At 43.4% G+C, this 27,510-nt stretch overlaps 1 protein-coding gene across 1 annotated transcript in view; it reads left to right on the top strand.

The window, feature by feature from the left end:
* CREB1 (cAMP responsive element binding protein 1) overlaps positions 1–21,746 on the top strand; it is a 47,371-nt gene extending 25,625 nt beyond the window's left edge. The window contains exons 3-8 of the mRNA XM_054043898.1: positions 185–331; positions 2,114–2,214; positions 6,619–6,761; positions 8,299–8,481; positions 9,792–9,942; positions 15,068–21,746. Coding sequence (XP_053899873.1) covers positions 185–331; positions 2,114–2,214; positions 6,619–6,761; positions 8,299–8,481; positions 9,792–9,942; positions 15,068–15,212 — 870 coding nt within the window. The 3' untranslated portion in view covers positions 15,213–21,746. The remainder of the gene's footprint in view (positions 1–184; positions 332–2,113; positions 2,215–6,618; positions 6,762–8,298; positions 8,482–9,791; positions 9,943–15,067) is intronic.
* The last annotated feature ends 5,764 nt before the right edge of the window (positions 21,747–27,510 follow it).

The following is a 27,510-nucleotide window of genomic DNA, read 5'->3' as shown; positions in this document are numbered from 1 at the left end:
GTGTGTTAGTTTTTTTTGTTTGTTTTTTGTTTTTGTTTTTTGGTGTCCCTTTTAAACATTTTTGGTTACCAAAGCCCTTCCTAGGAGAGGAGGCATCATCCTTTTACTACTGAGAATGTTCTTGGTAGTCAAATAATGAGATGCTGCAATAATCTAATATATATTCCCTCTCTCTCTTTTGTAGGTATCTATGCCCACAGCTCATGCAACATCTTCTGCCCCAACGGTGACCTTAGTACAGTTGCCTAATGGGCAGACAGTTCAAGTCCATGGAGTTATTCAGACAGCCCAGCCATCAGTTATTCAGTCTCCACAGGTCCAGACGGTTCAGGTATGTATTAAAGGATTTCAAACTCCTAACTCATGCCTTCTATATAACCTTATCAGTCCACCTTAATCGAACTTACGATGTGTTCTGTGTCATGTCAACTTAGAATATGTTGAAAGGAAAGTCTGTACTTTACTTGTTATCCCATTACTTTTGTCTCTTTCTTTATGGTTTATCTGCTTTTCGTTTCTATACATTATTGAGTTTCATGTCCCTCTAGAAGTTGGTAAGCCTATTAGGTTATGCTTTTTGCTGATACTATTTCTATATCTGGCTTTTACCTGCTGCAAAGTTAACATTACTAGACCATTTTTATGTCTGTTTAGTGACTTCTAAGATGTCTCATTTCTGTATCTTAAATGAACAACAACAAGAATTTTAGAGATTGCCAATTTACTAATGTGGCTGATGTTCAGGAATCAAAAGTTTTTGCTTCTTGGAAAACATTTGTACTGATTTACATGTGCATTTCTACCTCTGGCAGGTTGCAATAAGTTATTTTAATATTCATGTTTTGAACATTAATTTTATAAAACCTTAATAATTGCTTGATGCTGTATAAACAAAGAAAGACAATACAGTTCATGATTCACAGGATGAAAAGCCAATCTCAAAATTTATTAGAGACTTGGAGAAAGGCTTCAGTAGTCCAGAAAGCCTTAGTCTTAATCTCTACTGTGGTTCCTTCTCTGAGCAACATTTTAAATTACCTTTTAAATCTAGTGTTGCTGAACATGGAAGCAGGAACTATTTAGGCTGTTACTGACCACATAAGATAAGGATGGTAAATCATTTTTTGGGCATTGGGAACCCACAGAGATGAGAACTAAATTAAATTAAAAGCTAACTATTGAGATTTTTTTAATAGAGGTATTTAAACCAGTATTGATTTAAAAAAAATTAGGTGACACTCATGCTTTAAAATTGGATCATTCTGATAATGATCTTGGTTATTTCCTTGCATTGCTTCAGTTCCGTACTTTTGTCAGCCTCTACCTACCTCAGACTATTGGAGTTAGAGTTTAATGTTTTATCCAGTTAGAAATCTGGAGCTGCACAATTTTCAGGTGGTATGTGGCACTAGTTTCTGGCTCTTGTGATTCAAGGTAAGAGACTGATGATGAAATCATGTTGGAATTCAGAACGGAGGATGAAATGCAAAAATGTATTTTGAATGATGATATTTACAGTCCAATACTTCACAGTCTGCTATGGTTGTGTAACCCTTTAGCATGGCTCCAAGGAGGCCTTAAGAACCAAGTATACTGCATGAAATCAGGAAAGGCTCCTGCAGGACCGCCATATCCTTGTAGAGTTTTATAATTGGTTCTGTCACAACTGCACTCCTCATTCCCTTTGTCTCCAGACCCTTCTGCTTTCAATCCCACGTTGCTTCTAGTTACTGTGTCTCCAGACCTGACTGCCTACCTTGCTTTGGTTCTTTGGACTGGATGGAAGCAGGATAGAAAGAAGGAGTTATGGAAAGAAAAAAGTGGGTGGAACCATTATTTATAATAATTTGCCCATTATATATTCTCTCATTTGAGTGACTTAATTGTTAAATACATTTCTGAAGCTAGATGGTTGACTTTGGGCATCTGTGTAACCAGTAACCAGTGATCAACTATTACTTTTGATTTTCTAGGTCAAAGTCCTGTATAGTACTTGCATTGATAATGTCTTCCGCATACTGTGAAAACTTGCTTATAGTGATAGATTTATTACTGTAGAAGTGGCTTGTTAAACTTGCTTACAGTGGTAAATTTATTCTGTTCTTATTTACAGATCTCCACTATTGCAGAAAGTGAAGATTCACAGGAGTCAGTGGACAGTGTCACAGACTCTCAGAAACGCAGAGAGATCCTTTCCAGACGACCCTCCTACAGGTATGGATGTTAAAAGCTGAAGCATTTTGCTTGATGCATTTATTCAACAAATGGGTAGACAAATAGTGTGTTTCTGTAGTTAATGTGAGATCTACCTTTTTTACTAAAATATTCCTTCAGTGACACCTTTCCATGACCAATTTCTGATGGGATGCCAGGAGATAAGCAGAATAAGATATAGAGGAAGAGACAAATATCTGCCATTATGGAGAGATAGGAAAGAAAATCAATTGAGAATAAGTTCAATGCTAAATAAATCTATATGTGTAGCATTTAGGTACAACTGTGAGAGAAGCCTTAGAAGTTGCATAAACAGATATTTAATTCTTGGAGCGCCACTGAAATGTGCAGGCAGGTTGCTGCTGTGTATTCTGTAGTCTCTGTAGAATCAACTTTTCTGTTTGTTGTTAATGTTGAAACACTAGCAATAGTCAGATTTAATTCTTTCCTTCACCTGAGACTTTCAGTGGAAACATGACATTGTGTGGCTCATTAAAATTGCTTTGGTATTTCTTAGAATTTGCCATGCTTCTTGGGGAAAACTAGCTAATAACCAAACAGGCTGCAGGTGCCCAGCAGAGAGGGAAGTGGCCTAGTCAAGCTAGTTTACATGTATTATTCTCTTCAAAATGCTGGAAATCAGGAATGTCTTGGGTGTGAGTTAGAGCTAGCCTTGGGCATCTCTAACTTGCATGCAAGCACTTATGCAGCAGAACAACTGGTATTTTTCTTTAAATCAGATATTCATGTCTTCCTTTAGTAAATGCCCATGAATGTTACAAAGAAAGGTTATTTCTGGCAGGGTTAAATTTTCTTCTGTATTTGAGTAATGAATCAATTTTTAAAATTTAGTCCTGTGGAGCAATTGATTATATGTAATTCCATTCAGCAATGCTTTTTGGTGTGCTGAAATTGACATTTATCCTTACTTTGGCATTGACGGTCTAGAATGAGCCCCACATCTTCAGAAAATGTGCAGGGACAATGTCAGTAGCAGATATGGAGACAGTACTGGAATCACTTATTTGGATCAGAATTGGCTTTCGGACCCATAATCATATGCACACTAAATCTCTGATTTGGGGTCCTTAAAATGAGAATCTCACCTTTCGTTTTAAAACATACTAACTACACAATTTTAATAAGCAGTCACAGCTCCCCTCAATGTCAAAGTGATTTGTTGGTGCTCAGTACTTCTGAAAATCCAGCTCTAAGTTTCTAGCCCTTTTTTGTGAAAATTGGCTTGAAAATATAAGCCAGTCACCTGGCTTGAAAACTTGTTATTCATTTTTCCTAGAGTGTGCAGGTTATTCTGTGTCCCCTTCTAGAGCCATTCAGGGTCTTTGGGGGTCCATTAAAGTCATGACGGCAGGCTTCTAGATTTTATGAGTGCCCCAGGTATGTTTGTAGCTGTGGAGGGGAGGGCTACTGGTGTTAAATCTGCCACAGACTTCCTCCTAGTCAGCTGTCTGCAGCTGAGCTTTTTCCTCTGTTGAGCACCCAGTATGACCTCTGACCACAAGGAAAAGGCAGTTGAGCGAAATGAGGTAACAGAGTTTAGTGAACAAGGCAGAGCACTCAGAACAAGGGACTCATGCGTTCTAATCCCATATTTAACACTGACTCCGTCTGTAGCTTTGGTGAAGTCACTTAGGGCCAGATTCTGTCCCCCTCAAGCCAGCTTCCATGTGCCACTTAGGCAGGAGGAAACTCAACTGGTGTAAAGCTGGTGTACCTGGCTCCTATGCCAGCCAGCCTCCCCACCCCAGCGGAAGGGTCGTGTTGGAACAGAAAGGGTCGGGGCCAGAGTACAGCAGTGTTCTGCCAATTCTCAGCTAGCATAATCCAGGCTGCTGTAATTTACATCAGGGACAGGGCTGGTAGTGATCAGCCCACAGAATCAGGGAGCCATAACCAGCTCCTTGATGACCCCACCTTCACTTTGCTTGTCCATTTTTTCCTCAGATATCTTGCACATTTTCCACACCACCTGATGTGCATGGGAGAAACTCCCCATCTAAATTTGTAAAGCCACCGCCTTATCATCTTTGAAATTCCTCCTTAACACTTTACCTCTTCACAGTACCCACCATGCCTTGGTTAGGAAAGTGGTGAGCTGTAATTATAATTTCTGCTTTTCTGATAACTGCTGTTCAGTTTTATTATTACCTCATCCTCCCAACCCCCCATCTTGTTTGTCTATTTTGTCCACCTGTCTCATCCTTTCTGTCTCATCACCTGTCCAACGCCTACATTATAAACTCTCCAGGGAGATGACTGTTGTCTTTGTTACTTGTCTGTGTAGCGCCTAGCAAAATGAGGAGCTGATCCTCAATTGGGGTTCCTAGGTACTAACAAAGTCTAATTAATAAGAATAACAAAGCCTTATTTCTATCTTTGTCTTAAATTGTTTGGTAATTGACTAGCCTCCTTGGAATACAGCGGGGGTTGGCAACCTGCGGCATGCGTGCCAAAGACAGCACACGAGCCGATTTTTAATAACACACTGCTGCCTGCCGGGGTCCCTGCCCCACTCAGCCCCCCCGCCCACTGCTCTCTCCTGGGGGTGCAGGAGGCAGAAGCTTGGTCCCAGCCGTCGGCCCCTCTCAGTCCGCTGCCGGTCTGGGGTCCCGGCTGCCGGCCCCTTGCCAGCCGGGGTCCCGCAGACCCGCTCAGCCCGCTGTCGAACTAGGTGAACAGAACCCCAGGCCAGCAGCGGGCTGAGTGGGCCAGCGGCGTAAGATCAGCATTTTAATTTAATTTTAAATTAAGCTTATTAAACATTTTGAAAACCTTGTTTACTTTATGTACAACAATAGTTTAGTTATATAATATAGACTTATAGAGAGACCTTCAAAAAACGTTAAAATGTATTACCGGCACGTGAAACCTTAAGTTAAAGTGAATAAGCAAAGACTCAGCACACCACTTCTGAAAGGTTGCCGACCCCTGGAATACAGCAATATATAGGTTTGGCTACCAAAGCCAGGCAGAAAAATTCAGTGTAGTCTGGGCCTGGGTTCTTCAAATGTTTTTGGATGAGAACTAGGGTGCAGTCCACAACAGAAAATCCCAATTTGCCTTGCTGCCTAAAGAAGCCTTTTGCAGTTGCATATGATGGAGCATGCAGTCAATAAAAGAGAGTTTGCCACTCCTCCATATTCTTGGTAGAGAGAGTTATCAGTCCAGTTGCAGCACAGAGGCCAGGTGGTAGACCCAAACATTTTGGGCAGCTGTTTTGTTGAGCAGCTGTCCCAGTCAGTTCTAGTCATAGTCCGTGAGATCCATGGCCTTTATGATTACAGTAGAATCTCAGAGTTACGAACATCTCAGGAATGGAGCTGTTCGTAACTCTGAAATGTTTGTAACTCTGAACAAAACGTTATGGTTGTTCTTTCAAATGTTTACAACTGAACATTGACTTAATACAGCTTTGAAACTGTACTGTGAAAAAGAAAAATGCTTTTAACCATCTTAATTCAAATGAAACAAGCACAGAAACAGTTTTATTACCTTCCTTACCTTGTCAAATCTCTTTTTAAACTTTCTCTTAATTTTTTTAGTAGTTTACGTTTAACACAGTACTGTGCTATATTTGCTTATTTATTTATTTATTGTCTCTGCTGCTATCTGATTGCATACCTCCGGTTCCAAATTAAGTGTGAGGTTGACCAGTCAGTTCATAACTCTGGTGTCCATAACTCTGAGATTCTATAGTATATGTTTTGTCCATTTTGGCTTTGAATAATTAAGCCAACTCAGTAATTAAACCCAAATTGCTCTTTCCGCCCCTTTACTATTGCAAGTCCAAAAGCTTTCTCAAGCAGAACAATTACCTAACCTCTGTGGCCTTAATTGTGTGACTTTCGTTAAACGCCCAGCCTTGTTTCTGAACGGATGCTAGGTCATGAGCTGATTGCACTTCACAATTATTTCTGCTAAGTTTTTGAAACTTAAGTCCCTGGGTGAAGTTTAGGCCTTGGTGGCCTCTGCAGCAGGAACACGTCCTCTGGGTGTGGATGGTGGCAATGAGGAGCTTTGGTGCTTTAAATGCCCTTGCTTTCTTTTTTCACATCTTGCTGTGACAGAGAACAGGAAACTTGTAAAAAGTATATCAAAGATAAAGAAGTTTTTGAAGAAAAAGGGAAAATGTGAGTTCTGGATCCAAGTATGCAGAAACACACAGGCTATCCTAGATTGATTCCACAGCACTCTTTTCCTATGGCATTTTTAACATGGTTACCTAAAATCGTTTTAAAGCGTGCTTTAATTTTTCTTCCCATCCCATGTATTTTATTTCCTTATTTGCTGCACTTTTCAGTTTTCCCCAGCACCAAGTAGCCAGTAGAATTGATTTTACTTTCACTTTTTGTTAAAATTTTTACAACACACTGTCTTTGCCAGAAAAATTTTGAATGACTTGTCCTCAGACGCCCCAGGAGTGCCAAGGATTGAAGAAGAAAAGTCCGAAGAGGAGACATCAGCACCTGCCATCACCACTGTGACAGTGCCAACTCCAATTTACCAAACCAGCAGTGGGCAGTACAGTACGTAGTTACATCTATTATTGGTTGTAGTAGTTGGACAGGAAGAGAGAGAACTGTTAAATTCTTGCATGACTTTCGGGCTGGGGTAGAAGAAGTCAATATAACATTAGTTTAATCTGACCCTTGTGCAATGTCAGAAGCCTTATTAATCCTGTTCCATGACTATATATATATACTAGGGTCTGTGACTTCTAAGTACATTCCAGCTGTGGGTGTGTAAAATGTATAACTTACATTCACAAGGCCTGTTGGTTGCTGTTAGTATGGTACATGTTCTACTTTCCAAGGTACAAAAGGGATTAATCAGAGTGCTTAATTAAAAACTTTCTTGGGAGAGGAAAGCTATTGGGGCATTTCAGAATTTGCCTTCTTAGCTAATATTTCTGTAGTTTTGGCTTAAAATTTTTTAACACCTATAATATATAATAAAGTAGCAATTACATTTTCAGATAGACAAGAAAAAAGCAGGGCTTCAATAACCTTATTTGAAATGCATAATAAATTTCAATTTCTGTGTTTGCAACTTCTTTATTCATTACATTTTATGGGTATGTCACCTTTGATGCAAATCACTGGGGAAAATAACAGGAGGATGCAGCAATAAAACAATAGTTATAAACATCGGCTAAAACAAACAGAGCACTCGCTGTTAAGTGTACAAGAAGGGGAAGAGAAGATCTATCAAATGACTTATTCCTCTTATAAGTGTCCTTTTAAAAGCATTGTGCTATCGTTGCTCCCTGGTCGGTTCCCCAGTCTGCCTCTTGATTTTTTTAGAGATTGATGGTGCTGACACTCCGCTTCTACCATTGATGTACAAATATTTTTCCTGCAAATATCTGCTCTGCCTGATACATCCTGATATATGTGTAGAAAAGCAGAGAAATATTCTAGAGGCGCTGAATGAGGGGATCTGTGTAAGATGTGCTCCCACTGCAGCCTGAATACTGGGATGGAAATTAGTGGATTTTGGGAGTGAAAGGGAAGAGGAAACAAAATTATTAGATGGAATGAGAGACTGGATATGTGTGTGTGGAAACAATGCATGGGAAGGGGATTCAAGCAGGAAAAGACGCTGGAGAACAAAATGGACACAGCAAGGTGAAAATTGAAGAGAAAAGCATGGAGAGCAGAGGAATTAGAGAAAGGAGCAGAAGGAAAAAAGGAGAAAAGAGCACGTAGCCAACAAAAAAATCATCAACTCAGTAAATACTACAATTCTTGGTTCTACATTGGGAGGGCTTTAGCTTATCTTAGGGATGTGATTGGTAGGAGAGGCAATACTTGGTCTATATTTTTGTCTGTCAGAAAGGTGGCAACCTTATGGTACTGAATGAAATAATAGTAGGTCACTGCTGAAGAATGACCACTTCTAAAATACAGTTACAATGACCTATCTGATGTTAAGGTATGTAGTTGTGCAAGGGATTTAACTCAGATGTTTCAAACTGTTCTTCTGTAACTGGGCTGTAAACTGTAGTAACCATGTCGAATAAATTAATCTTTTAACTATTGTATCAAATGTATTTGTTTTCAGTTGCTATCACCCAAGGAGGAGCAATACAGCTGGCTAACAATGGCACAGATGGAGTACAGGGCCTTCAGACGTTGACCATGACGAACGCAGCTGCAACCCAGCCTGGCACCACCATTTTACAATATGCGCAGACCACTGATGGACAACAGATTCTTGTACCGAGTAACCAAGTTGTTGTACAAGGTAAGAAACTTCATAATCCATCATTTTATGTTTAGTCCTAGGGGAATTTAACTTGCCAAAATAATTCCCTCAAATATGTCAGAAAAAGGAATTAACAGGTTTGGCACAGATCAAATTCTAAAACAGATAAAATAAATTTCAGACAAAACCATATGTCACATTTTCTCTCACTCAGAACAAACTTAAGATATTTTTGGATATAGAAAATGCTTCTATTTCGGTTCCTGAAAGCTAGTTCACTTTTGTTTTGTCCATACCGTATTTCCTTCAGCTCTTTCAAGAGAATGTTTGCTATCTGTTCCCCAAAACCTGTAACACAAATTTCTTGAGAGTTCCTAATTTCTGTCAAGTGGTTATCTGTAATGATGATAAATTAAAAGTAAAGTTTTAGGAATGTTTTCCTGTTCTTTGGGCAGAGATCTGTTCACAATGTTCTTTCCATAGGGGAATTTTCCTTTACTAGTAATTTACTGCCCTCTCCAGTTAGAAATCACTGTTTCTTTTTAATGCTCTTTCTGGCACTACAAAATAGACATTGTTAAAAAAAGATGCTTCTGATTTTGCTCTGACTCTGTTCAGGTCATTCAAGGAAGAGACTTTCAAGCCTTGATAAATATTAGTACATTAAGATTAATGTATATGTATGAGGAAAATATGTCTTGTTGATCTTCTGTCTTGTATATTTTTTTAAAAAGCCATTTTTTCAAGTAATAGTGAAAATGCAATAGACTCCCAAGTAAATAAAAGCTGATCATACTAAAGAAATAGTATTGTGCTATGGACTGTGTTTCAACGATTAGTGTCTAAATTGCAAGTGTGCCTGCTGTGGATACAAATCCTACATTTCTGCACAAAACCCCCAGATACTTACGCATGCAATTACCATTTCACATCTGCAGTTAGTCATTTGGAGTTCACCTAAAAAGTACTGTTTGCCTTGGAAGATCCTAAAAGCTCTTTCCTGCTTACCTTGCTAGACTTACGGTTGCTTAGCCTGTTCACAAAATAGAACCGTCAGAAATCCAGTGGAAGAAAAATGTACAGTAGGACCAGCAGCTGCAGATAAATCTAGTTGTCAGACACAAGCTAAGCCTCTTCAGCAAGAATGATTGCAACCATAAACATACTAAACTAGGAATGAACTACCATTGATAACCCAGATAATGCTAATCCCTCCTATATTGTAGCCTAGAGTCATCACCTTGTTTTATCTGGTTATGTTTAGATTGGTGACTAGGTGTTATTCACAGAGTATTTTAACAGTGGATTCTCACAGTGCTGTGTAACCTAACACTATACTTCCCTTTCAGCTGCCTCAGGAGATGTGCAGACCTACCAGATTCGCACAGCACCCACCAGCACCATTGCACCTGGCGTGGTCATGGCCTCCTCCCCAGCACTTCCTACCCAGCCAGCGGAGGAAGCTGCACGAAAGAGAGAAGTGCGTCTAATGAAGAACAGGTATGTGTGTAGGGTTAATTTTGCTTTAGTTGTGCATAGAATTAGAGTAATAAGTGTTAAACTTGTGCAATATACACGTTGTATTTCTAACAGGTCTAGAGAAGAGTGTGTGTGTATGCAAATAGATTCCTGGCCTTTCTCATCCCCTTTATGAAACACTATCTGAAGAAGGTCAGACTTATTTAAAGATGCCAACTGAGACAAACAACATCTGGTAACTCAGTAGATTGTGGTTATGAAGCCATAAGACTTGGCTGTCAGTTCGTTCTGCAAGGGCTGAGTTACCCTTTCAACTAGCATCTGTTAAGTAAATGCATTTATGCAATCTCCTTCCCTCTGTTCTTTAACTTAGCCTTCTGTGCATTCCCCTTATCACTAGTCCCCGTGCTCACCTCCCACTTTGGTGAATTCTCTCTCACATCTCACCCATCCCCTTTGGGCACTTGCCCCCTGGGTTCTAGTCTCTGGAGGCAGCAGGAACCCAGGGGAGAGGCAGAGAAGCAGCTGCTCGTCTGAGCCCGGACTCTCAGGACTCAGCAGCGGCAGCAGATAGAGTGAGGGAGAGAGACAAAGAAACTACGCTATGGGGTGGGGATGTTTGGAGAAGCAGGAACTGGTGAGGCGGGAGAGAAACAGCCACTCCCCCAAGCCTGTTACACTGTGGGGAAGGAGGGCAACAAGGAGCGTGGGGTCAGAGAGAGGCTGGGAAGGAGCCTGCTCAAGTCCAGATGGTGTAGAGGTGAAAGTGGCTGGCTGGCAGTGGGAGAAGGAGAAAGGGGGTTAGCTAATTCTGTCCCAACAAGCTTGAGCTCCCGCTTCATCTCCTCCCATTTGGGCCCTCCGTGACATATCTGAGCTGCAGAACAGGCCATGTGTTTGACGCCTCTGCATGAAACAGTATAATCCAAGAAAATGGCAATGTTTTTGTCATTGTGGAACTCCTTACCTGAGAAGGTTGTGAAGGCTAGGACTATAACAGAGTTTAAAGGAGAACTGGATAAATTCATGGTGGTTAAGTCCATTAATGGCTATTAGCCAGGACGGGTAAGGAATGGTGTCCCTAGCCTCTGACAGACAGAGGCTGGAGATGGATGGCAGGAGAGAGATCACTTGATCATTGCCTGTTAGGCTCACTCCCTCTGGGGCACCTGGCATTGGCCACTGTCGGTAGACAGGATACTGGGCTAGATGGACCTTTGGTCTGACCCGGTACGGCCATTCTTATGTTTTTATGTTTTTATCTGTGATGGGAAAGAAATCCTGGGGGTTGTGAAGGGTCTGATTGACTGACTTGTTATTCCAAAAAGCCGACTGTGTTACCTAGGTGAGTTTATCTTCTGTTTTTTGGTAAGCCGTGGATACACTGTGAGGGGACATCACATGAACAGAGTGTTATGCATTGTTTGAGTAGTATGAATGAAGAAATAACTAGTGCTGAATTGCAGAATTCACCTTTTCAAAAGGTTTTTAACCAAAAGGTCACGTCTCCTCTTTGAGTACAGGTTTCAGATATTAGTAAATAGTTGATGTCACTGTTTACCCTCTAGAGCCTCTTCTATTTGAGAAAACATAGTTAAAATTCTGAGGTCCCTTAAGAATCCTACCTACAGTCAAAGAAAGCTTTGCAGTTTGGAGAATATCAGGAAAACATGGGAAATCAACCCTACTCATGTAATATTGGTGTCTTCTGCAGGAGCCACATTGCCTGTTTAGACTGCCTAACTAATAGGTGTTTCAGAAGCGAAGTTACATCAGAGAAGGAGGGAAAAATGATCTAATGCCTGAGATAGATGGGAAGACAATATATGCTGAAGGATTACATAAAATATTTATAGACAGTATTGTAATAAATGTGATTTTGCAAAGTGTAAATTTCCTGTTCTTAAAAGGATCTTTCAGTTATGACAAATAATGGCTGAAAATGACCCTAAATATGTATATTGTTAAAATCTGCTCATCACCCCAGATCCAATCAAGGTTAATTCAATTTTGGGCGGATAGACAAGATTTTCTTTTTAAAATAACAGAAAGAGACCACCATGGACAAATTTCAGCCACACAGCCCATTTCAGACAATTCATATTAAAAATGTATGAAAAGAAATTAAAAACTGCATAGCAGGGCATAAAGACTGAAATTTCAGACCAAAAAGCCACCTTTATGTAGAGAAAAACAGGAATTTGTCCTGTTTTTAAGCCAATTTCAGAATGCAACCTTAACCCTGAAGTAGTAGCAAATGCATCCCTAATAATACTTCACATTTCTTCTGCAAGGGCATGTTAAGAATGCTCTTCTCCCAGCCCTCAATGATAGAAAAAATTCCCTCATGACGTTTTCTGGTCCCTACATGGGTATTTCTGCATAGGATCATTGTGACGCTTCTCGGGGTCACCATTGTGAGGCACCTCCCTACCACCTGCTCTTAGCATGAGGAAGCCTTGCCTGTATCTGCCAAGGGCCAGCTCCCTGATTTTTCCAGACACAGGAAACACAAGCACTCCCCCTCAGCCCACACAGACTCCCCTGTCCATCATTTAGGCTAGCAATAGGCATACTCCAAACAAAAGTCCTCTAAGCATCTCCCTGCAGCATCCAGCCCCTTAATCACTGGACACTCTCAGAATTACCAGATCCCAAAGTAACCAAATCCCACAGTTTACTAGTTACACCTTAGAACGTAGCTCCACTTAACACAAAGCACTTAGATACGTTTATAGTGAAAACAAGAATATGCTTATTTAACAAAGAATAGAGATTCGTGAAGAATCAAGTAGGATTAATGGAAACAAAGGGTTTCATAGCAAACAAAATCATAACATGCATTCTAGATCCTAAACTCAACTAACACGATACCCCTTTGTCTATTGAGGTCTATTGCTGATCTCAAAATCCTGCTCACAGTGTTTTTCAACCAGGAAAGCTGAGACTTTCTTTTCATGACCAAGCCTGCTGACAGCTTGTCTCCCCCACATGAAGGATGTCAGGGTGGCTTTCTGCACCCCTAGATATATTAGCCCTGTCTTATGTTCTTTACCAGTAAACAGTGTTCTCTCTCCCCTGCTGTTCACCTCTTCCTGTTAATTTCTTCTGGTAAAGTCCCCACAATCTCTTCATTAGCCTTTGACTCAGTGTGCAAATCGACTTCCATTGTGAGACACACAGTATACAATGGTCTGCTAAGGTAAGTGTCTCCCACTTCCTTTCTGGTGCAGTTTGATTTCCGGCAGCGATGGGTGACAGCCGCGCCGGGGGCGGAGGCACCTCGAGCGAGCGGCTGGGGGTGTCCCATTTTCTTCTTGGGAAATATGGTCACACTGCAGCTCCCAGCTGCTGTGGGCGGACGGGGAAAACATGGAGCCACAGCAGCAAAAGTCACAGACAGGTCACAGCTTCTGTGAATTATTTTTAATGCCCGTGACCTGTCCGTGACTTTTACTAAAAATAACCATGACGAAATCTTAGCCTTAGTTATAATTCACATGCACCCCTGTGTGCTCTGCTAGTTGGCATCAGGAGGTCCTACATCACAGTCATGAATTGATTTTATGTCAGTTACACAGAACTCTTATGCAGCTTCCAGATGATGCGTGGGTAGAGTAGGGGATTTGGGTTCTTTTCCTGGCTTTGCCACTCTGTGATTTTAGACCTGTCCCATCACTCATTTATGTCAGTGGGGTTTTTCCACTGATTGTAATGGGAAATGAATCAAGCCCTTTGTGACCTTTGGTGACTAGTTTTAATCCTTCTGGTCCCCGGTTTCCTTATCTGTAAAATGGGTATGATCTTATTTATGTACTCGACAGGGGTGGTGTGAGATCTTTTGAATGAAAGGCATTACAGAAATAGGGATCATGCCCCCAACTCCACCCTCTCAATGGATCACCAGGAGATCCAGGCCTTGTGCAGAGTGATCCAGATCATCACAGCCATGCTGTCGGAGATCCCCCAGCTGGTGGGTGACTCCAGAATTCCCCTTCAAAGAGGGAGCAAGCACATCCAGGGCAGAGACTGGCTGTCACACCCACTCCTTGTTGCCTGTAAATATTGCCTTCCAAATGTCCTGGTTGCTACAGCTTTTTACCAGATCCCAGTGCCCCCTAGCTAGGTATCCTTTACAGATCTTTTATCCAGCCTTCCAGTCAGGTGTGGTACACATTTATTCATGTTTGAAGTTCTTGCCTCTGGTTGCTTCAGTGCAGTATTGTGGCATTTTGACACCTGTTTTTCCTCTGCACTTTGGTGCTGATAATTTAGGAACTAGTAAAGTTTTTGCCTCTGTGTTATTGCTTCAAGGATGCTTAGCACTTAGTTTGGCACTGTAGAGGTATTATTCATTGATGCTGTTAGCATTCTGATACCACCACTGCGCTTAGAGGACTGATATCTGAGTTAGGGGGCTCCAGCACCAGTTTTTACAAAGCAGCCCTGTGGCTTACTGTGTTGAAGCTTACTTCAACACTTTTTGGTCCTTGCATTATTGATACAATAGACATTGGTAAGATAATTATGTATTGTGTCCATGTGGTTGCTAAGACTGAAATGCTGTAATATTAAGTGTAGTGATATGAACAGTATCAGTAAAATGAGGGCATTGTTAACAAGGTTTGGTACAGGTAGAGGACAAATACATGAGTGCCTTAAGTATAGCTTCTGTTGCATTGGGTAAACAAAACATTTTTTTATTACTGCTGTCATTATTCAGTTGTGCCATAGCAAATGGATGGGTTTACTAGTAAGATGAACATTGCTCTTATGCACGTTTTTTACTCATCTTAATCCTTATTATAGAACCCAGTGAAATGATATCAAAGTGATGTACGCAACACAAAGGCCACCATAGTTACGATACCATTCAGAGTCACGTTCTAAACCAGGCAGAATTTTGTTAGTGTTTATTTGCTGCTACTTATATATTGGAGTGATCCTTGTGATTTTGATATGCTCATGATTTTAAATGTAAATCATTATATACTTAATTTCTTCCTGAATTACAAATACCTCTAATTCTACAGCCAGGTTCTGAAAACACTGATACTGCTTTGGCAGTTTGACCTGAACAATCAAGCTCGAAAGCAGCTCATGGTCTCAAATGTTCTGGGTTTGAACGGCCTCTTTTGCTTTACAGGGAGGCAGCACGTGAGTGTCGCAGGAAGAAGAAAGAATATGTGAAATGTCTAGAAAACCGAGTGGCTGTGCTTGAAAACCAAAACAAGACACTGATTGAGGAGCTAAAAGCACTTAAGGACCTTTACTGCCACAAATCAGATTAATTTTGGATCCCATTTTCACTTGTCAAGGTGGGATAGAGACTGGTTTTGCCCACAACCAGAAAGACAAAGTAAACTTTTTATTTTCTAAACATTTCTTTTTTTTCTATGCGCGAAACTGCCTGAAAGCAACTTCAGAATTTAATTCGTCTGTGCTTTGCATTAAACTGTGAATGTTCAAACACTTGCCTCCACTTCTCCTCCCAAGAGATTATTTTCATCACAACTATCCTGAGCGTGAAAAAGAAGAAGAAGAAGAAGAAAAGACTTCTTTCTCATGCCCCCCATCATTTTCAAGGAGTAATAATGTTCATTTGTGAAGACTTGGGGGAGAGGGGGTTCTTTTGTATGATTTCAAGAGTTTGTGCTGACCTCTTTTGATTGCCTTAGGGACAGAATCACCCCCATCCTCTTGGCCTGAAGTACTTTGTGGACCACATATATATAAAAGTAGGTATGGTGCAATGAAGAAGCAATGGTTGCCAAATTGATACATATGCATTATAAACAATTCAAATATATGGCTGAGTGACATGCCAAATGAAGGGAGCTTCATATACAGATTCTTAGTATGGAGAGAAAATTATTAAACTAGCCCAGGAGGCTTTTTGGTGTGTCATCTGTAATCTCTCCGCCTTCTAGATTGATAAAAGCTTCTGCATACCTCAGAAACCATTTCCTTGACATTAGCTCCATTATTTGTCAGTTGTTGCTTCTTGCAGTAGGTGTGTGTGTGTGTGTCCAATATTTTGAATACACTAAAAGAAATCACCAACTGAGTGAAACATCTGGATATTGGATGGGAAATGAACTCAAAGTACACAAAGGTACAATAGTGAACAGCTTTTGTTTAGAGGACTGTTACATAGTAAACAAGAGTAATGCTTAAAGCCCTACCTGTTTTTATCCAAGACAACTATATCACCAACTCCATGTATAAATTCATTGATGAACATGGAATTTCTCTGAGTGTCTCAGCTCTACTCAAATAAGTAGGTTATCTGCATTACTTTTATGTTGGACACTGGTTTGCTAAATTCTTTTTCAAACCCTGAGGCCTCCCTCTCTACTTAAAATTCATCTTTGTAAGACAACTTCAAATATGAGGACTACAAATGTGACTAAATATTCCCTACTGAATCCCACTTTTAGGGTGAGAACTGTGTTTGGGGAAAATATTGACTATGAACCTGCCCATCCTAACCATAAATGTACATAATTTATTCAGTGGATGTTTTTAATGTAAAGGGCCAGATCCAGCAAATACTTTACTTATTGAGTAAAGTTACTCACATGTGTCAAACATTTGCAGGATCGGGCCCTTGAGTATGCACTGAGGGGATAGCTATTTTTCCCAGAAATACATGGCAAGAAACAGTAGATGTATCATGTTAAAAACAGTGAACTCTGTACTCAACATTAGGATTTCCATTGTGTGTCAAAAAGAATCATGCTTAGTTTGTGTATTGGCCCTTTAAAGCCAGACTGTGATGTTTTAACTTGGTCATTTGATGAAATAAGTTTGCTCTGGATCTCAGGTCCTGGTTATTATTTCAAGCTTTGTGTATATAGACATACACACAAGACTATGGTCTGTAGTAATGCCTAGGCTATCTAAGTATTAGCTAATAGTTTCTCCTGTTCACTCAATCTGTTTAAGGTAAATTTTCAAATTTAAGATCCTTTTAAATGGTGAGACAGCCAAGATGGCATTATAATAAAAGAGACTGAGAGGACTGTAACCAATTGACTCAAACAGCTGTTAGCAGTATTAAAAGTTCTGGCTTTCTTATTTGAGAGGGCATTCGGTTTCCAAGAGGTTTAAGAAAGAGCAAGGTTAAACTTGTAGCATTATTGTTTAATCTTGGGTCAGAGATAACTTCAGGTCAAGTTTTGTTGGTATGTCAAATTAAACAAAACCGGAACATGAGTATCAGGATTATGAAAGGATAAGTTTTCAAATCTAAGATTGTCAAGTAGTTTTTATACATGGCCTATTTTTATCTGCAGTAGAGGATTGAGTCTCCTTTTTTATTTTATTTTTTTTAAATTTAGAGGTCACTTTATGAGTTTAGTGATGCAAACTTAAGGAAAGCCCCCAAATTCTCAAATGTGCTTTTATTAAAATTGGCAGATTCTTAAAGATGGAGAATACATATATTGGAGTGAATCTGTGCCCCCACTCTAGACAAATAGCTTACTATAAATGCATGGTATCGTCTCAGAATTAGTGCTAGAAGCAGAATCCCTGATGATATTGCAGGAATGGACTACTGATTGCCTGATTTAAACAATTATATGTAATAACTCCAGCTCTGAGAATTAAAAAAGCTTTTTAATACTCTACGTGAAGCAGGGTTTTTCTCACTACAGAACCAACTATTTACAAAAACTTGGGTTTTGTGGTGAACCTGCATGAAATTAGTTAATGATCTCAGATCTGTTCCTTTTAGATAATTGGCATTAATTAGCACCTTTGTTAATAGTCTCTCAGCAGAGAGAGACCAAGAACTGAATAGCTGTGGAGACTGAACTGTTAGCCCCAGAAGTGCTCCTTCCAGGACAAAGTGGAAACATATTGACTGGGCAGTGTGGGAAAGCTCGCATTGCTAATGTCCATGCTGTACATGTCCTGTGGCTAGAATCTTCAGGGTTAACAATCCAGACCCTCATCAGCATTAAGGTTGCACACACAAAAAAGTTAAGCCTTCTATACTACCCAAAGATCTACAAGAATCTTTATTTTTGTGCATGCAGCATTGAGGATTTGGGGACTTGAATTTCTTTAATGGAAATGAAACAAGTCAAGAATAAAAATTATCATATTAGACCAAGTACAGGGCTGGCTGAGTTTACCAGTATATGCTTTACTATTCACATTGGCCAAAAAGGGAAAGAAAAAGACAATACAGGAATCCAGTAACAAATAGCAAGGTGTTGGGGGTAGTCAGCTTTTATAAATTAGGGCCATTTTGCTGTAGAACAGAAATTCTGCTGAAACTAAATGGGAGGCTTGTTTTATATCTCACGGTTGTGAGTTTTCAAGCGTCGATAGCCTGGTTTAACTGAAGAGAGGGTTAGAAAGGGCTAGATCCATTATGTTCATAATAAACAAGAATTGATTTCAAATATAATTTTTGTAATGTCATTATTTTTCAAAACAAAGGCACCAAGCAGGCAGTTAAGATATTGTCAGAGGTGCTCTCTTAATTTAGATATTCTTGGAAAAAATACATATGTATAATATGTACATATATATATATATATATATATATATACACACACACACACAGTATATAATCTACAGCTCTGAGAGCTTTTAAGTCAGGAATGCTGAGTATTATAGTATATTGAGGTCAGAAACAATTTTTACTTTTGTGTGTGTGTGAGTGTGCGCACGCTTACATTTTCAGTAGGTTTGGGCTGCATTATTCAGGCGCTTATTATTGATTTTTTATGTGTGCTGTTGTTCATTTACCCATTTTAAAGGATTTTATTTCATCTTTCAAGGCTATTGTGTTTTTCTTAGATGGAGATTTTGAAATAATGTAAACAATTGTTTAAAAACTCCCCCCTCCCTCAAAATTATTCACTTTTGTGCTTTGTGTCTTTGGCAGCTATATAACAAAGGCAAAAATAATTGGAAGAGGTTTTACTAAGAAACCACTCGTAAAACTTTTTTTTTTTTTTTTAACTCATGGTGTAGGGGCTATGCATTTTTATTTGACCGATGATTTCACCAGATTTGGATAGTTGCCAGCAGCATTGCTAGTATCTGAAAGCACAATTCCAGCCAGTCATGCTCTTCAGGACAAAGTCATCTGTAGGCTGCTTTTGGTTGTTCTATGGTTTGTCTTTGTGTCTCAGACCTACTGGCTTGTCTGGTACTAAATGTTGACCAGAAAGGTGGTGGGGTGTTTGGAACCATACAAAGACTCAGGAAAAAATAAAGGTTAATTTAACAAGGACAAACCACCCCATACGTAACATTTCTGATCTAAATTTGTACTACCGTTTTTTAATCTGGGCTTCCAGTAGACAGCAGCTGCAGGCAGTCATCTGTTAATTAAAACTGGTCTCTGCTTATTTTTAAAACAGACAGCCAGTGTTTTTTGCAGGTTAAAGCAAGAACAAGTCTACACTTTAAAGTGATTTCATTATCAGTGGTCACAAACCTGTGGCAGTTATTGGAGGGTTTCTCTGCATTTCTGAGATCCTGTTTGTCTTGCCATTTTTTGCCCTGAGAACAGAGTTAGTGACAGACCATTCGCCAATGACCTAAAGGAAAGGTGGTATATTTATTTTTGTTACGTGATATGCTTTGTAAATGTTTGATGAAATGTGCACTTTTACAAAAAGAAAAAAACCTTAGAGCAATTGGATATTCGCTTTGCTTGAAAAGCTCCCTGACATGGTTATTACAGACCTACTACTTGTTTGTGACTCTCACTCCTCTCCACAAATCTGTTGACTCTTTCATGAAGAGCTTTCAGCATGAAGCCTGTTAGCACCTGACTTTCAGCAAGTGCTACTTCCAAATAGCAAGGGATCTGAACTGGCAGTACCAAAAGGCTAGATACCGGGGTGTAGTGTAAGAATCTCATTCTGTCTCTTAGGAACACAAACAGGACGAATGTTAAATTATTTTTAGACAAAACAGAACTAGTTCAAAGAACTCAAGTGAGAAAGGGGAATTAATTTGGAAGGGAAACTGAAACCTTTTCATCACGTTAGTCCCCTGTCCCCAGTTTGAGATCTAGCTGCACATTTCCGGAGCTGCATTCCAAGAAAACAAATGCAAAAGGATTTACAGATTCTACGTACCAGGAAATAGAGGTGCATCTAATGATAACACGCCCGTTCAGTTTAAAAAAAAGAAAAAAGCACAGCTAACTCTCTTTTGCAGTGGCAATGAGGGGAATGAATGACTTAGCTATACCCTGAATCCTTGTAATGTAAACTTTTCAAATGTCCTGTACATTCACGGTTTGTGTGGACTGTGACGAAGGAGTGGTTTCCTTGATTTTCTGAATTTGCTAGTTATAAAAGATACTGATCCGAGAGGGACCTGAACATATCACAAGCTAAGCTAGTTTGGGAGGATTCAACCTGATATACAAACAGGGTCCTAAGTTCCAGCTGGCATTGGCTCATGGTAGGTTCAGCTCTATTGCTGGATGTAGCTTGAATATTTCTGTCTCTTTGGGGAAGAGGGACCAGATTAAATTTGTAAAAAGGGTTTGTATTTCAGGTTTTTCAGCTTGCAGTGTTTTTTGTAAGTGTATTTAAATCATAGCCTGTGAAGAGAATTGAACAGGCAAATTTGCCTAGCACAAATTCAAGATCTTGACCTGTCTACATTCTGGTACTGCAAGTGCAGGTCTCAGCTGCACTTTTTGGCTCACTAGATGGTAATTTTAGATCTCATTCTCACCAGCAAGAAATAGGGAAAGTTTACTGTCCTCAGGAGACATACATTGGGTAGGGGAAGGGGGCTAATGATCCGAGGTTAGCACGTTTAACATAAGCTGACCGTTTGTTGTACTTGTGACTTGGAAGCATACTGTTATCAAAATCAGTTCGTTGAGTCTCAGCCTTAGGCAGCCTTTCTATGAAGTAAGGGGAAATCTGGGATAACACGAAGTGGGGGAACCAACAAGAATAGGGTCTTGTGCCCATCGGCCATCTGCAAATGGTTACGGTTAAGAATCGGCGACAGCAGGATGCTCTACCCAAGTTGTATCTTATCCAGGTGCCACTTCATTGTGTGTGTAATGAAATTACTTATATTTAAAAAGAAATAAAATTATAGAACTGCAAATTTGTATGAAATTTAACACTCTACTGCTTGTATGGACTTTCTGTGATGAGGAAGGGAAGGGGCAGAGAGAGGTGGGAACTAGCTACTGTTCCCACGCACCCCACACAGACTTGTCCACATATCAGTTGTTCATGTCAAAAATAAATAATTTCTAGTCCAGATTTATAATTTGAAATGTTTTTAGAACAATGTTTTTCAGGGAGGTTTCTAGAGCAAGGATTATTATTAACTATTGTTATTATTTTTTAATTTAAGATGGAGAGGGTAAAGCTCGCCTCACCCCATTTCTGATCCTTTACCCAAAACTATCAGCACAAAACAGGGTATTTCAACCTTAACTCCAGCATTTCTGTGGGAGTTAAATGACTAAACAAAGAAACCTTGATGCGGGAAATAAGTTCCTATTACAATTCCCTACATTCTAGAAACATCCCTGCTTTAATTTTTTTTTACTTAATCTTTTTGTGCTTTATCTGTGTTTAAAAAAAATTGTACTGAGTTATAATGCATTTTATTAACACTATGTACATATTAGCTGCTTTGTGTTTCAGAATGGTAGAAATTGCTTTGTATATTAAAGTGATCCTTGTGAATTTGTGAATTATTGTCATAAAGAAGTGCTTTTTCTTACTGTAACCTTTGTGGTATAAACTGTCATAAATCCCTTTTTACACAAACATTGATGTGCAGTCACATAAACATGCTTTTAAAAACTCTCCAAAGTCTCTTTTTTGAGGAGGGGGTTCCATTTAGACTGTGTTGCGGGCAGCAGCTACAAAGCAGTGAGGTAAGAACGTAGCCATATTTGATCAGAACAATGGTCCATCTAATCCTGTATCCTCTCTCTCACAGTAGCCTGTCCTAGCTGTTTCAAAGGGAGATGCAAGAAATCCTGCTATAGGCTATGGGACAACCTGCCCATAGGGAAAGTTTCTTCTTCTTCGAGTGCTTGCTCATATCCATTCCATTAGGTGTGCGCGCGCCGCGTGCACGATCGTCGGAAGATTTTTACCCTAGCAACACCGGCGGGTCGGCTGTGGAGCCCCCTAGAGTGGCGCCTTCATGGCGCTGAATATATACCCCAGCCGACCCAGCGCCCCCTCAGTTCCTTCTTACCGCCCCTGACGGTCGTTGGAACTGTGGAGCGCGGCATAGCTGTCCTCCACTCTCCCTAGCTTACTTAGTCATTCAAAGTTATAGTTATAGTTGTAGTTCTAGTGTTTATAGTTAAATAGTTTTAAAGTTGTTATAGTTGTTATTGTAGTTCAGGGGGTTAAGGGGGTCGTCTCCCCCTTTCTCCCCCGGCCGCGGGCCCGGGCTCATGCCCAACGCTCCCGGCTTCAAGCAGTGCGCCTCCTGCGCTAAGCCTATGCCAACGAGCGACCCGCACGACTCCTGTTTGAAGTGCCTGGGAGAGTCCCACCAAACAGACAAATGCAAGATCTGTAAGGCCTTCAAACCAAGAACCAAGAAGGAGCGGGACTTTCGGCTCAGGCAACTCCTAATGGAGGCGGCACTTAGCCCGGACACTCCTTCCACGGGCCAGACTCCGACGCCTAGCACTTCGGTGCGCAGTGCCCCGGCGGCACCGGCTATGACGACCACGCGAGTGGCGTCAGACAAGCCTCCCCGGCACCGGACCTCGTCGGCACCGCAAACACAGCAAGTGCCGCGGCGCCGGTCATTATCCCCAGGGCATAAAAAAGCCCATAAGACGGGGACGTCCGTGCCGAAGACGCCGGCTCCCCCAGTGCCAGGGGTAGAGCCGCGTCCGCCGGTGGAGCAACGGAAACAGGCGCCTCCAGCACCGTCGACTCCGGCGCCGAGGCCGTCGAGTCCGGTACAAATAGCGTCTCCACCGAGGCCGGCGGTGATACAGTGTCTCCCGTCGACTCCAGAGACCTTCGCGGCGGCGAGAGACTTGATAGCTCTCACGGAGCCGGCACCGCCTCAACCACCGGCACCGACTGTACCGTTGACTCGCCCGGTACAGTCAAGAGGGAAACCTGCCTTGATGCGCCCTCCATCACAAGGGCTGGAACCTCGGCGCCGATCCAGGTCCCGAAGCAGGTCCCCACGCCGCTCGCAGTCCCGGCACCGAATATCGTCTCGGCACCGGTCGTACTCGCGGCCAAGATCTTCGTCGCGGCACCGGTCTACGTCTCGGCACCGCTATGATCGTCGGCACCGATCAACGTCGAGACGTAGTTCTCGGCACCGCCACGCTCGACGCTCGACGTCGAGAGGCCGCTCCCGGCACCGGGCATACTCTAGGTCCTCGTCGAGGTCCAGATCTGACTCCCGGCACCGACGAGGTCATCGGCACCGGTCGCGGTCCCGGCACCGATCGCCGGCACCGCACAGAGATAGATCATCTCCGGACCGGCACCGTGCGGCACCGCAGACCACGGGGATCGTTTCATCTTTCGCGGCACCGCCATGGCCGTCAAGATCGGCGTCTCGCTCCTCGGAGGACCTGTCGAGATCGGCATACCCCCCTCAGGGGCAGGCCGAGGAACGAGACTTGGGCCATTGGCAGGAGAGGGCAGAGGACCACTCTCATGGACCATCTCACTGGTCGTTTTGGACCCCGTGGGCGTATCACCAGGAGCAAGGGGCTTCATTACCATCGACCTCTCGCTCGGGTCACTCGGTCAGAAGGGCCCCAGAATCCACCATCTCTCGGCCTCCGCCTGGAGGCATGGAGGCTTCTGTGTCCACACCACCCGACACCGTGGACCCAAGTGCAGGTGACGCTCCGACCCAAGACCAGGGGGACCGGGACCCCCCCTTGGATCCACTACCACCGGAGGCGTCCTCCTCCTCCTCTCCGGATGAGGCAGTGGCGGGCACTTCATGCACGGGTCCCCCTCCGATAGATCTTCGGGCTCACCAGGATCTCCTGCGCAGGATGGCCCGTAATATGGACCTGCAGACGGAGGAGATAGTGGAGGTGCACGACCCGATCGTGAATATCCTTGGATCGGATGCCCCATCGAGGGTGGCGTTACCCTTGATCCGCACGATCCAAACGAACGCGGATACGATATGGCAGACTCCTGCCTCCATTCCACCTACAGCGAGAGGGGTGGAAAGGAAATACTTTGTCCCATCTAAGGACTATGGGTACTTGTACACACACCCCCAACCGTGTTCACTGGTGGTGGAATCAGTGAATGCACGAGAGCGCCACGGCCAGCAGGCTGCAGCGCCAAAATCAAAAGAGGCTAAGCGGCTTGATCTGTTTGGCCGTAAGGTTTACTCAGCCGGAGGGCTACAACTTAGAGCGGCGAATCAACAGGCGCTACTGAGCCGCTACAATTTCAACTCCTGGAACTCTATGGGGAAGTTTAAGGAGTTGATTCCCCAAGAGTCCAGGGAAGAGTTTGGAGCCATGGTTGAGGAGGGTAAGAAGGTGGCTCGGACCTCCTTACAGGCCTCCCTGGACATAGCGGACTCGGCCGCAAGGACCCTGGCCGCAGGTATCGCTATGCGCAGGACCTCCTGGCTCCAAGTTTCGGGTTTGCCCCCTGAATTACAGCAGACCCTACAGGATTTGCCCTTTGAAGGACAGGGGCTGTTCTCGGAGAAGACGGACTCTCGATTGCAGAGCCTCAAAGACTCCAGGACAATCATGCGCTCCTTGGGGATGCATGTTGCGGGTCCCCAGCGCAGACCATTTAGGCCGCAGCCTCAACGTTTTTACCCCCCTCCACCTCGTCAGAGACAGGACCCTGCCAGAAGGCGAGGGCGAGGTGGTAGGAGAAGATGGGCTGGCCCTCAACCCGGTCAGAACCAAGGGCCACCAAGACCACCTTCAGGTCCTAGACAGAACTTTTGAAGGTGCGGTCGAGGACGGCGCCCCAGTCATCCCCCAGGATCCAGCTCCCTCCTTTCGGGATCGCCTCTCCCACTTCCACCGTGCTTGGTCCCTTATAACTTCGGACCGTTGGGTCCTCCGCACGGTGGAGAGGGGATACGCTATCCAGTTTTCTTCTATCCCCCCCTCCCACCCCCTTTCCCCGTCCCTCTTCAGGGACCCTTCTCACGAGCAACTTCTTATACAGGAGGTTTCTACGCTCCTGGCCATGGGGGCCATAGAGGAGGTTCCGATAGACTTAAGGGGCAGGGGATTTTATTCCCGTTACTTCCTGATCCCCAAGTCCAAAGGAGGTCTGCGGCCCATCTTGGACTTGCGCGGACTCAACAAATTCGTAGTAAAGTTGAAGTTCCGCATGGTCTCTTTGGGGGCCATTATCCCTTCCCTCGATCCTGGAGACTGGTTCGCCGCCCTCGACATGAAAGACGCATACTTTCACATCTCAATTTACCCACCTCACAGACGCTTCCTGCGATTCGTGGTAAACACGGTGCACTACCAATTTATAGTCCTTCCCTTCGGCCTATCCTCGGCCCCAAGGGTGTTCACGAAATGTATGGCTGTCGTGGCAGCGTACCTTCGTCGGCAAGGGATACAGGTGTTCCCGTACCTAGACGACTGGCTGGTGCGCGGTCGCACCAAGGAGCAAGTTCACGCTCACGTCCACAGAATAGTGCACACATTCAACAAGTTGGGCATCCTACTCAACAAGGACAAATCCACTCTAGAACCTACCCAGAGAATAGAATTCATCGGCGCAGTTCTAGACTCCAGACGTGCACAAGCCATCCTGCCAGACAACCGATTTGGCACCATCACGAACCTCATTCAAGGGCTCAAGGCCTTCCCAACTACCACGGTGAGGTCGTGCCTTACCCTGCTGGGTCACATGGCTTCCTGCACGTACGTAACCAGGCATGCCAGACTTCGACTTCGCCCGCTTCAAACCTGGGTGTCATCAATATACCGTCCACATCGGGACAGCCTGAACATGGTGGTCACGGTCCCGGACTCGGTCCTGGCCTCCCTCACCTGGTGGCTAGATCACACTGTAGTCTGCGAGGGGATGCCATTTCACGCCCCACAACCCTCCCTGCACCTGGTCACAGACGCGTCATCTCTGGGGTGGGGCGCCCATCTCAACGAACACCATACCCAGGGCCTGTGGACTGCATCCCAGTTAGCCCTACACATCAATGTTCGGGAACTGATGGCGGTACGCCTGGCGTGCCAGGCATTCCTCAATCTCCTACGTGGCCGCTGTGTGTTAGTTCTCATCGACAACACCACGGCCATGTTCTACATCAACAAGCAAGGAGGAGCACGTTCGTCAATTCTATGCCAAGAGGCCATTCGCCTGTGGGACTTCTGCATCGCCCACTCAATCCATCTCACGGCATCGTTCCTCCCTGGAGTCCAGAACACTCTAGCGGACCGACTCAGCAGGTCCTTCCAAACGCACGAGTGGTCTATCCGTCCGGACATTATACATTCCATCTTCCAGAGGTGGGGGTTTCCCCAGATAGACCTGTTTGCATCTCGAGACAACAGGAAGTGCCACGTGTTCTGCTCCCTACAAGGTCGAGCTCCGGGCTCCCTCTCGGACGCCTTTCTGCTTCCCTGGAAAGACCACCTGTTTTATGCCTTCCCTCCGTTTCCTCTGGTCCACAAGGTACTGCTCAAATTGCGCAGAGACCAGGCACAGGTAATTCTGATCGCTCCTGCATGGCCAAGACAACATTGGTACACCACACTGTTGGAGCTCTCGGTTCAGACACCGATCCCGCTTCCGTTGGATCCGGATCTCATCTCTCAGGACCACGGCCGGTTGCGTCACCCCGACCTCCAATCACTCCACCTCACGGCGTGGCTGCTCCATCGTTCACCCAGGCAGAGCAGCAATGCTCGCACTCTGTCCAACAGATTCTGCTGAGCAGTAGGAAGCCCTCAACACGCACCACGTACCTGGCCAAGTGGAAGCGGTTCTCCTGTTGGTGCGAACAACGAGCCATGTCCCCGTTGCAGGCACCCATTCCTCTCATTTTGGAATATCTCCTCTCCCTAAAACAGCAGGGGTTGGCGATATCTTCAATTAGAGTTCACCTGGCCGCTATATCGGCCTTTCACCCAGGGGAACTCGCGTCCTCGGTATTCTCTAACCCGATGGTCGTTAGATTCCTCAAGGGCTTAGACCGGATGTACCCACAACAACGTCAGCCCGTTCAGACGTGGGACCTCAACCTGGTTCTCTCCAAGCTCACAGGTCCTCCATTCGAGCCACTGGCCACCTGTTCTCTTTTGTACCTATCCTGGAAGACAGCCTTCCTTGTAGCCATCACCTCAGCAAGGCGCGTTTCTGAACTCAGGGCGCTTACATCCGAGCCCCCTTATACAGTTTTCCATAAGGATAAAGTGCAGCTTCGTCCACATCCTGCCTTTCTCCCTAAGGTGGTTTCTCCTTTTCATATCAACCAGGACATCTTTCTCCCGGTCTTTCATCCCAAACCACATGCCACTCGCCAGGATCAACGTTTGCATTCCCTGGACGTACGAAGGGCCCTGGCCTTCTATATTGACCGCACAAAGCACTTTAGAAAGAC

This window comes from Malaclemys terrapin, chromosome 11 (assembly GCF_027887155.1).
Source record: "Malaclemys terrapin pileata isolate rMalTer1 chromosome 11, rMalTer1.hap1, whole genome shotgun sequence".
Lineage (NCBI taxonomy): Eukaryota > Metazoa > Chordata > Testudines > Emydidae > Malaclemys > Malaclemys terrapin.
Note: the sequence above shows the minus strand (reverse complement) of the source record. Positions and strands in the feature narration are given on the sequence as shown.